Source organism: Manacus vitellinus, unplaced genomic scaffold (assembly GCF_001715985.3).
Source record: "Manacus vitellinus isolate BGI_N305 unplaced genomic scaffold, ASM171598v3 scaffold_5_pilon, whole genome shotgun sequence".
In the NCBI taxonomy this organism is placed as follows: domain Eukaryota; kingdom Metazoa; phylum Chordata; class Aves; order Passeriformes; family Pipridae; genus Manacus; species Manacus vitellinus.
The window spans coordinates 9,896,956-9,908,400 of record NW_021940682.1 but is presented as its reverse complement, the minus strand read 5'-3'; the positions used below and the strand labels follow the sequence as shown (position 1 = coordinate 9,908,400).

The 11,445-nt window shown below is 42.2% G+C and overlaps 1 protein-coding gene across 2 annotated transcripts; it reads right to left on the bottom strand.

Moving 5' to 3' along the window:
* Window positions 1-1,934: 1,934 nt before the first annotated feature.
* MRPS33 (mitochondrial ribosomal protein S33) lies at window positions 1,935-6,406 on the bottom strand. 2 transcript variants are annotated; one of them, XM_018080324.2, is made up of 3 exons: window positions 6,344-6,406; window positions 3,943-4,206; window positions 1,935-2,282 (listed from the first exon to the last, which is right to left on the bottom strand). In XM_018080324.2, exons 2-3 carry the CDS (start codon window positions 4,155-4,157, stop codon window positions 2,177-2,179), a joined length of 321 nt encoding a protein of 106 aa, XP_017935813.1. In that variant the 5' UTR covers window positions 4,158-4,206; window positions 6,344-6,406; the 3' UTR covers window positions 1,935-2,176. The 2 variants fall into 2 exon arrangements, with proteins under 2 accessions (XP_017935813.1, XP_017935814.1); XM_018080325.2 differs by lacking the exon at window positions 6,344-6,406 and adding an exon at window positions 6,320-6,338.
* Window positions 6,407-11,445: the final 5,039 nt, after the last annotated feature.

The following is an 11,445-nucleotide window of genomic DNA, read 5'->3' as shown; positions in this document are numbered from 1 at the left end:
ATACCAGTAACACTGACTGCTCCCAGTAGATGCTCAGTCCTTTAGTAGGCTAAATGTGGATTCCAAAGCACAGCCATGGCCAATCACACTAAGTACTTTATATATTGTTACATGTATACTCAGAACCAGGTCTCCCTCCATACACAAAGCTTAAGACCATGCATACTTTACCAGAGTAGAACCATAATTCCCTTTTTGATGCACGCACCGCTTTTGGTCTCTTGCATGTTTATAGCATGAGAGCTTCAAGTGTTTCACAGGAACAGAAGAGATGCTGTTGATTTTTCATCAGAGTTAAACAGCAGGGAAAACATTTCTATTGATCTGGGAGTTAATTTTAGAGGACATCAAGAGCTGTGCAGAGCTGCTGCAGTAGGTCTGCTGAAGAGGTTCAGAACTGGTATTTCTCTCCATCAAAACAGGCAAATAAGCAACTTCACCCCTCACACCTATAGTGAGAAAGAGTGTCAGGCAGTAGCAACCTTTCTACTTGGATAATTCCCTTTCCTACCTAGTAAGTGCCTCCATGCTGCTCTTCTTTCTGAAGGGAAATTCAAGGGAACCAGACAGCTTCCCCTCAGCTGCATGCACATGTCCCACGAACCAAGGACTTCTCAGAGGGCCCAGCACAGGCTCTGGATACTTCACTACCAGACAGGTCACAACCCACAGACAACACATAATACTGAAATGCCACAAGCCCATTAGAGCTGAGCAAAAGTTCCAAGTTACCAAAAGGATTTTATATTAGAATAAGAGAGGAACTCACCACTACAGTACAGAGCAGATACATATTTTGTATTAACTTCTATAGCATTTTGTTGACTAGTAAGAACTCAGGTGCTTCTTCCACAACACTTCAAATTTCCTAAAATCAGCATGTCTTAAAGCCTGGAAAAGCAGGTAACACTCAGTAAGGATATGGAACAAGAACTACACAGCTGATCAGAAACACCTTTAGCAGAATCAGCACTTCCATTAATAACCTTGGTGAAGTTGAGCTATTACAAATTTATATAGATCCACCAATTTCAATGCTCAGATACCTTCAAATACACTTAAATTTGAACAACTAAACAAATTAAACTATTTGGTTTAGAAATGTCAGTAGGTTTAGTACTGAGCCCTACTTCAGAATGCCTCTGTACACAAAACCAAGCAACTGTGCTCCAACTTTCTGCTTCAGTCACTCTACATCTTCCATAGCTCTCCTTTACTGCCTCTAGGATGTTCCTCTACACTTATGTCATCTGAAAAATTAAAAGATGCTCTTTCAGGGCACACACAGGCAAGATGCACACATGGCCAGGCAGAGCAGCACAGCTGCATTCTGTACTTTCTATTCCCTGACAGGGGCTGACAGGTAAGAATCGTAGATGTATACAATCATTAATATTAGCAACACTGAAGAAGCCTTGGGATAAAACCCCATAGTGAATGCTAATGAAAGTGTTCATCATCTTAGGTAGTATTTCATGCATGTCTTCCAGGCAATCAGAGTAAGTTTCCTGTAATAAAATTATTTTAAATTTCATTATTGCATGTAATAATTCCATTATTTATGGATTTAGTTATTTAATTATTACTTAATATTTCAGCCTCTTCTGTTGCAGCAGCTAATTGTTCAGGAAACAATGTAAATGCTGTGGGCAGGCAATGGAGTGGGAAGTATTGCCCAGTGAAAAATGCAGAATAACAAACTAACAGCAACTTAAAAAAAAAAATAGCTAAAGCTACCTGAAGTGAAACTCATTAAAACAGGCAAGTTTGACAAGGAGCAGTAGAAGCAGGAATACTTATTTTTTTGTGGCCACAGTGTTGATACTAATACAAGAAAGTAAAACAGACAATGAGAAGCAAACAGATTTCCAGATCAAGAAAACCTGAAACAGCTACAGGTGGTGTCAAGAAAAACACTGAGCACTTTTTTTTTAATTACTGTTTTTATTACTTGGGTAAGAGAGGGCTCTGACAAAATAATGTGCTACAATATACAGTATATTTAAAGCACAGAAATTCAAACCCAATAAAACTTCAAAGACCCAACTGCATTTCCAGGGTGGAGTCCACTATTTCACAGTGTGTTTCTTGTGCCCCACACGCAGTTGACATGCCAAACCCTGTCCAGCTGTTCTCCAGTATTTCCAGAGTAGATAATGATATTGTTCAAATAGAACTATTTCTTCTTGAGAGCTCTCTTTCCTTCCCCCTTCTTTGGTTTTTCCTTCCCACGGAGCTTTTTCAATCGCCTCATCTCCTCCTTAAAGTCTTGATGCTCATCCCTAGATCAGGAGGAAAGGGATGAAGGGAAGGGAAAAAAGTTTACTCTGTTTCTTGGAATACTGAGATGTGAAAGGTCCTTTGAAGTATGTGATAATGAAAAAAACCCTTTTTTTTAACCATGAAGTCCATACTGAAACTCACTGCAATGTATTCCTTATTACTGCTACAGTATCAATGAAAAATAACAAGAGATTTCCTCTGGTACTTTCAGAACTAACAAGGTCGCCCTTTTCAGCAAAAAAATGGTGTGTGCATATTTGTATTATTTCAATTGCATTTATTGATCCACTGTGCTTAAATGAGTAGTAAAATTTAAAAATCAGCAAGAGACAAGAATGAGATTCCCCCCTTCTCATCTGGCCCAGCAGTCTGGCAATAGCACATTGTGTTCCTGTGCTAGATACTAAGTTCAGGTCATTAGCTTCTAAGGAAACAGGGGCATGCTTAGCAGTAATTACAGCCCATGACACTGCTCTCAGGAGACTTCAAGAATGAGTTATGAAGAAAGCATGAGTAGTGGTAGAATCTTAACAGGAGAATAAAATAGGAAGGAGGATGAAGGGGTTGGTAGAGATAATTAATCCTCAATAATGATCTAATAAATTTGATTAATCTCTGTCCCTGTATTTTTCAGTGCAAAGCAATTTTCAAAAGCCATAACTGCATCCTACTTGGCCTAAGGTTGCTGTACTGCTATTTTTCTACACAACTTCTCTAAATAGTACCAAAAAGCTTGTGATTTATTATCAGGCCCTGTTAGTCTGTGACTCTTCATTACATATTTCTGAGCTGCAAGCCTGACCCTCCACAAGCTCTCTGTATACAGAGCAACTAGAGAAGGAACTTGAGATTAACAGGGGAAGAGTAAGGAACATGGACATGTCATTGGGGCTTTCTGTGTAAGCAAACATCTACTCTAGAAAATGTTTGCACACCCACCTAAACTAAGAGCATCCTGGACACAATCCTTGACGGCTCGTACTGTGATCCTACCAAGAGAAATTAATCTAGTTTGACCTCATAGGGTTGGCAGCCTCCCTTTTTTAAAGGATTTCTTTAGTGCTACCTGATTGAAGTGAAAGAAATGCATTTGACTCCTGATGATGTTCTTTAGTAGTGCAAATTTTTTCTGCTAGAAATTCACGTGGAAATTAGACAACTGGTTTGGATGAAGCTGGAATTAACAAGGCTATTTAAACGACATTTGAATTTAATTTAACCTCATTTATTTTAAAGGATGAAAAGGCCCTCTGGCCTAACATAGACTTTCCTTCTCTTCTACATTTCCCTTATTAGCTGTTGAATGATTGAGAAATACATCATAAGACTGACTCAGGGCAATTTTGGCATTAACATCACCTCTTTGTAGCACATGCATTTGCCATATTCAGAACTACAGCCCCACCTCCTGTCTATGAGAAAGCTCTCTTCCCTTCCCTTTTTCACAAAAGGTTCCAATTATGGCAAAAGTTAGACAACAGTCACTTATTTTATGCTCCTTGCCCTCAGTGCAACAATCAAGTGTGCATTTGCATATGCACCATATTCAGAACTAAAACTTCTTCCTCTTTCCCTTGAGGAAAACGACTGTAAGTGGACTCACACCCACCCCTTTCCCATCTCCAGTCTTGCTCCCAACCCTATATGCCCAGAGAGTACCTGTAGAGACCAAAGTAGCGGAGTTTCTTCATGAGGGCGTAGTAGGTGTTGTGAGGAGGGTACCAGCTGTACACCTCCTTCCTCTTGGCCAAGGGCTGCTCACTGAACAACTTCACCACCTTCATAGATTTTGAGTCAGTCGGCCTGACAACATCTCCGAATATCTGAGCACTCAGCCGGGCCATTCGGAGCGCGTAACTGGAAACGCTGGACATGTCTCAAGGAAGAGTGGGCACACATGGACAGACAGACAGATGGACTTTCCTGCAAAAGGAAACACAAGAGAGCCACAACTCTAAGATGGTTGAGCATCACAGGCTATCCCAGAATTAAGGCAGATGAAACAACGCGTCGTACACTGATCACGTTTGAAGTCTCACCTTCCTCGCATGAAATCAGTCTAATCCTTAGTACATAGTTCTGCACACACAGAACATCAACACCAATTCAGGTACAATTACCAGCCTAACTAGGACACTACACTGTTGCTGTCTATAGAGAGCAATACTGGCTATAAAAGTACCTTCACTGAAGCACAATTTACCATGGCTAATTTATTAGCAGATGCCACTCGGCTTGCTCAAGACTACCTTTAAACTCCCATCACAGGAACAATTACAGTGTGAGCTCTGCCAAAAATAGCACCTGCTGCAATACTGCTGACTTCTGCACAAGCACCAGGTAAGACACCATTTGAACATATTGAGGAAGCAATCTGGAAGTTTTGCTCATGAAAATTTCTCACCCAAATTAAAACACTGTTATAATCTGTCTAACAAGAATGGCCAACCAACTGTAAAAATAAATAAATCATGTTTCTCTATATGAATCACACAGATCCTTCCCATCTCAATTCTCTTCCCTTAATCATCTATGTCACCTTTTTCTTCATTCTCTTTTTAGTCTCCCACAATAGCCATTCTTTTTGAGAGGAAAAAAACTTCCCTGTGCTAGATTCTTTTTTCCAAGAAAATCCATCAGCAGCTTCCCATTCTCTTTTAGCCATCTCCCTCCTAAAGACCTCTGCCTTGAAGACAAAACCATTGTTATCAGGCCACCAGAGACAACATCCACACTCTTAAAGGAGCATGAAGAAGGGTTTTCTCTCAGCTTTTCTAATCCTCCCCACTTTTCCACTTCTTTACATCTTTACTCTTCCTTTGCAAAATGGGTTGTAATAGACAAGAATGGGAATCCCATAATTCTGCATTTTAAGCTGTATGTGGCCTGTACTGTGCCTTTTTTGAATAAGTGATGACATAAGTCTCCAGAGACATAAAGTGAGGTTTAAGTGCACTACAGTGAGGTTAAAGTTTAAAATTCTCGTTTTAAGTATTGCGCAGCTGATTCCAGATGAGTGTAGAAAATTAAAGAGCATGGATAAGAGTAATCAGAAGGACAGTGCTAAGTCCATTTCAGCATGATTACATGGAGCCTGTTGTTTAATAATGCAAATTAGAAGTATTCATAACCTCACTTACATACATTTGCCCACTGCAGGACCTGATGTACAACTGTCTGCTTTGATTTACTCCTGTGAGTAGAGCTCTATAAAAGGAAGCAGGAAAAAAACGAAGCACGTAATTACAAGTAACCTGAGTCTGAGAGAGAAATGGAAAAATTAACAAAAAAGGAAGGCTAAGTATCAGAGACCTCAAGCCAAGGCAGCAGGCCTAGTGTGAGAAGGCAGAAGCTCTTCAGTGACTGCAGGGCAGCACTTCCACCTGAGCATCTTTTAGGTGGGGCAATGATCACGAAGTCGTGCTAAGCCATCCACTTCAGAACAGCCAAACCTAACTCCTACATTCAGAGACAAAGCAACAAATTTTCCCCCAAAATCTTCATCACATCGCTCTGAAAGTATCAACAGACTCAAGTCAAACAACAAAGCTTGCTTAATCTCTTCTTACTGCAGCTTTAAAAGGAAAGCACCTTTAGCTCCTAAACGATGCAAACCTGTGGTCTGATGAATCTGATTTTCACTTTAGAATCGCTAAAGGAATCTAAACAGCCCAAGCCAACGCTAGAGACCTCCACTAATCCTCACCAGACTAAGAATATTTGAGAGAGAAGAAAGGCAAAGACTACAAACTCCCAAGAGCCAAAGCCATCCAAAGCCTGGTTTAGGGCGATCTCTGATTCTGTGACATGTGACAGAACAGTTTTGTTACTGCCACTTCCAGCGAGGACATTTTCAGGATCGCCCACTGGTAATTAACACACCTAAACGAAAACCAAAACCAAAACCCAGCCTCCAGCGCTGCCGCTCCACCTCCTCCCCGCTCCTTACTTCCCACTCAAAGCAAGCTTTCCCGCCCTAAGCTGTTTGTTTGTATTTCCCGATCCACCAGCTTGTCTCACACAGCTTCCTTCTCACTCGGAACACAGGAGGAAAACTTTCCGTTTTCAGAGTGACTCCTGATTTTAACCACGAGCACACCGGGAAGAGAGGCCGCCCCAGGGCACGGAGGTCACCGGGGGCAGGCGCGGCGCATCCTCCAGCCCGAGCCGGCCCCGCTTCCCTCCGGCAGGGCAGCTCCCGGGGACACAACCCCGCTCTACCCGGGGCCCATTTCCCCCTTTCCCGGCCCTGGCCCCGCTCACCCGGCAAGCGGCCCTGTGCGGAAACCAGCGGCCCGGGCGCGGAGCGATTGATGCCGAGGGGGCGGTTCGGTTGATGCCCGGAGGGGCGGTCGGTGATGCCCGAGGGGGCGGTCCGTGATGCCGAGGGGTCGGTCCGTTGATGCCGGAAGGGCCCCGGGTCCGGGTGATGCCCTGGAATGCGGCGCGAGCGGGTTGAAAGCGGGGAGAGGCGGGATCCCGTCCCCCCCGATCCGCCGCCCTGCACGGGCGAACCTGTCCTCATCCTTCCCCGCAATGAAGTGACGGCTGACGGCTTGTCAGGTGCCGAGCCCCGTCGTCATAGAATCATAGAATATCCTGAGTTGGAAGAGACCCACAAGGACCGTCCAGTCCAACTCCTGGCTCCGCACAGGACAACCCAAACTATCACCCCTTAAGAGAGTTACGCTCTCCTGTGTTAACAGGCATCTGCAAATATCGTCAGGAACGTTTTCGTTGTGCCTTCCTCTCTTTTCCTTTTTCCTGTTATAAGCACCTTTGGAGTTATATGCTTAAATCTAATCGTGAAATTAGCAGATATTCTCATTAGACGCTGATGACAAATCTACATAGAACCTCATTCTTTCCTTTTGCTACTACATACAATCTTATTCTTTCCTTTTGCCAGTGAAGGTTGGTGTGAGAAGATGTCCACACAGTCAGCAGTCTTACTCGGTGAGAATGTCTGCCTGGGTTAATATAACAAAAACAAGTTGGTTTTACTCTTGGGAAAAGGTATGAGTTTACACAAAGAGCTGAAAACCAGGTGTCTTCACTCACAGCCTTGACCAGACTGTGAACTGGGACAACTGTTGTCAAAATCTAGTTTTACTGAGAGGTGATGAAAGGAAGAGTTTGGGAGCCACAAATGTTTCCCTGTCATTCATTGTGTCTCCAAACCACACAGAGAAATTGCTTCTCTACTCCCAAGTTAGGATGCCTCTCTCCTGTGCTCCTCGCCAGTCCTTAGCCTCATAACTTTTGCTTCCCTCTGCCTGCTTTTTTTCAAGGATGGATATTCAGCTGCTTATGTATATGTGCTTTGGCAAATCCACCTGCACAATCTCAGTCTTTCAGCACAAGTGTCATCTTGCTCTCTGGTCACTAACCCTTGTGCCCCCAAACCTGGAGTGGAGCAGGGTGTGTGCCCAGGGGAGCCCCTGAGAGGTGGGACTGGGCACCTGACCCTGCTAATGCTTCCCCCCAACACCCCTTTGGCCACTGCCAATCCCGCTTCCTGTGAGCTTTCCCAGTGCTCGATTTATGCTAATTTTTAATCAGTGCCAGGAGATGCTAAATCAGCCCCTGTGCAAACATCTGACTAAATGACAATTATGTGATTGCATTTACACGCCGAACGTGTAATGCTGTTGAAGGAGGAAATTGGATTTGTCTGCCTGGGCCTGTTTTCTAGAAGAGCAGATTCTGCTCAGCTTTGAAGACATTGTTATTCCATCGTCCTTCCTTGATTAATTTTCTGTCATCTTTTCCATGCTTGTCACGAGCAGAGCAGCCTCATGGCCTGGGCACCCTGGTCACCTTTCTTGTCCTTTTTGAATATTGGCATGATCCTCTGCAATTTCCTTTATATTCCTGAACTAGTGGAAGGGTGTCTCTGCCCACGGGAGAGAGGAGTTGGAAGTAGGTGATCTTTAAGGTCCCTTCCAAACCAAGCCTTTCTATGATTATTAAGAATTAACATTTATGGAATTTCTTTAGCCAGTTATTCAAAGACTGTCATATAAAAGTTCTCTAGATATCCTAATTTTAAAATGTTAGCTCTAGTAGAAATTGCTTTCTATTTTCATTACTGACTAATGGACTGAAAAGTGCTTCTTTCCTTTCTTTTTCTTACTAGATAAGAAAAGTGCCTCTTTTTAAGAAGGGAATATAAGTTTTTAACATTTCTGCCACTTCTGTGCTGTTTTACCATCTCTATTTAGACATACGCCTTGGCACTGTTGCACTCTCCATTTTACTGTCTGTAATCACATTTCTGTAGTCTTCATTTTTTTATATGAACAGAACATTTCTTCCCGATATTTTTGCCTTTCCATGTTGTTCTATACCATGCTTTTAGCTTCTGAGTGTTTCCTTTACCCTACTGCTGAGACAAAATTGTCCTTCAGCCAAATTTGGCCATTTTGTTAATTAAGCAATCATGACTTTATGGAGTAAGATCATATGTACTCTCATTTACATTTCTACCTCTATTTTTGAATCGTAATTTTCTCATCATTTCTCCCACCATGATGGGGATAATCTTTCTGAAGCATCTCTGTGTGTGAGTCAGTCCCTGACTGGGACTGTCCTTTTTCCTTCTTATACCAACTGTCCTTGTTATAATCAAATTACGACAGCTGACTCCTAAGCAACCACCACTTTTTTGTTCCATGATTAAGTAGTTTAAACATTTTGAGTTCAAAAATACTTCTTCCATATAGACTGGAATAACTTCTGTCATGGAAAATAAGTTTTAGAAAATCTGATGAGACATGGCTGCTGGCTATTTGGGGCATTTTCCTCACACAGTTCCAAACACTTTTTGTACATTGGAGGGATAAGCAGCCTGATTCTCTGCAGCCATCTCTGCTCCATTCCACCCCTCCCCAATAGCATTAATTGGAACAAGTTATTGTCTGCATCTCTAAAATAGTGATGGTGGTTTCATATGTACTGTTACCTTCTCAATCTTCAAATTTCTTTCTTTGTTTAAAAGGATTGGGGCAAAATATTATAAGATTCCATTTTACCTTTTCCAGTAATTACATCAGTTTAATCTCGTTTCACCTCATCAGTGAAAATATCCAGTCTTCTTGCACATTACCCAAACTTTGAAAATTGGCATATAGACCACTGGAGAGCATCTTCCTCTTTCTCTCAAAGCAGGATTCTGGTTCCATTTCAGTTTTTTGGTGTTTGTTTTTTGTTTGTTTGTTTGTTTGTTTGTTTGTTTGTTTTTTTCAGCTTTATCACCCTGGGGTCTGATTGCCTAAGTTACTCTGCTGAGTTTCAGGGCAGAGGCATTTAGTGGATTAGGTTGGTGTGAGAATTACAGCTGTTCCTGTTCAGGAGAGTAGACAAACTGACTTTCTCCCTCATAGTTACACATCACAGGATCAGTAGGAAGGAGTCACAGAATCACAGAATCATTTAGGTTGTAAGAGATCTCTAAGTCACAATACAAAGATTTTCTCTGCAGAGACCCAGTGTTGCTGCCTATATGCTCAGGCTCCAGCATGGCTCTTCTGGAGTGATGGAAGCACACATATGAACAGGTCTCCATTGGTTAACTTCTGCCGTTTTTACTCTGAAATCAGTTGTTTCTGCTGTCAGACATTGCTGTTATTAAATCAAAGTGAAAATGTGCACTCACAAGAGCCTATTTATGTTACTATATCACTGTTGTTGCTGTGGTTATGAGAAGAATTGCTTGCAGAGCACCCAGCCAGGGTTAGCGTGCCAGTAAGGCAGCGTACAGACACTCAGGATGGAATATCAAGGTCACAACAGTCAACAAAGTGACAACACACTGCAAATTTGCAGAGGCAGAGCATGGTCTATTTTGCAATCCATGTAGCCAAAATGTTCTTTCTCACCTCATCTGGAACACTGTCTCCCTATATTCTGCCAGGGAGTTCAAGCTCACAGGGTGATGTGGTTCACCATGGAGGACACTGCCCAAGTCACTCTCCCTGAGATGATGCTCATGGTGAGAACAGGTTAGACAAGCCATTCTGGCTGCCTGGCAGTGCTGTCACATGCATCCCTGGGAGCAATTACCATCAGAGATGTGTATACTCGTGGCTGCACTCCTGGTTTAGTTTGCTAGTGCTTAACATTCAGGTCAGTGGCTGAACTGCTCTCTCTTCTTCCAGGGAATGGAAGGAAGCAGCAGAAGCTGGCAACAGAAATGGGATTCTGATGAGCTGAATTCTATGGACGTGTTGTTAGATCCTCCTGAGCTTTTTGCTGTAAACAGAGCAAAGTGTTTGGACTTTTTAGCAATTGTTTAGAAGAAAATCAGTGTCAGACTGGTGAGTGAAAAAGGTGAAACCCTAAAATAAAAGTCAAAAGACAGTGAATTGACATGATGCTAGAAGACAACATGGGCATTCTCTGCACAAGGACTGTTGTGATGGAAAGACATGAGGGGAATGGAGAGACATTCATGAAGCACATGAATGCAAAGCAGCAAGAAAAAAGAGAGAGAGACCTCTTGATAAACTACAAGAAAGACCTTTTCACAAATAGTTGGCAGATTTTTGGTCTGGAATTATTTTATTTGATCAATGATGATCTGGAATTAATTATCTGGTCAATTCCTCTTGTGTATGTATTTTAGTTTTAACTGAATGTTAAATGGCTTTAAGGCAAAATTTTGACAAAATCTGACACTTGAGCCACTGTGAGTTTGTCCTGAGAAGGCAAAGGTATACCCAGAAATAAAGATCAGGGTGCCAGTTTGCTCATTGGCGCTTGTTTATTGACATTTACAAGGAAAAAAGAGTCTGAACTTGTATCAGTTGATCTTGGAAATGAGGCACTTGAGTAGTTCCTGTATGACACAGTGATAGACTTCACTCCTAAGTCTTATTCTCAGAACTATCAAGCTGTAAGATGATCTCTAACATTTTCTTCTTATAAATATTGACATGAGGGAATAAAATCATCTTCAACTGAGTGAAGACCCTCTGAGCATTTGGTAAAACGGCATTGGCTACATATATGTTTAGAAATCATTTGTTATTCATTCTTTATGTGATCACGATTAATTGGCAGACTTTAATTGTATTTTGTTGTGCAGCGATTCACGCTGAGCCACGGAGACAACTGCAGTGCAAAACCCTCTGGAGAGAACGTGTAGTGTTAAGAGACTGA

What these genes read in the sequence shown, in the direction of transcription:
- MRPS33 (XM_018080324.2), bottom strand. Translation starts at nt 4,157, where the DNA reads ATGTCCAGCGTTTCCAGTTACGCGCTCCGAATGGCCCGGCTGAGTGCT. An exon ending in CGCTACTTTGGTCTCTACAG is followed by an intron (nt 2,283 to 3,942) that starts GTACTCTCTGGG and finishes CTCCTGATCTAG; the next exon opens with GGATGAGCATCAAGACTTTA.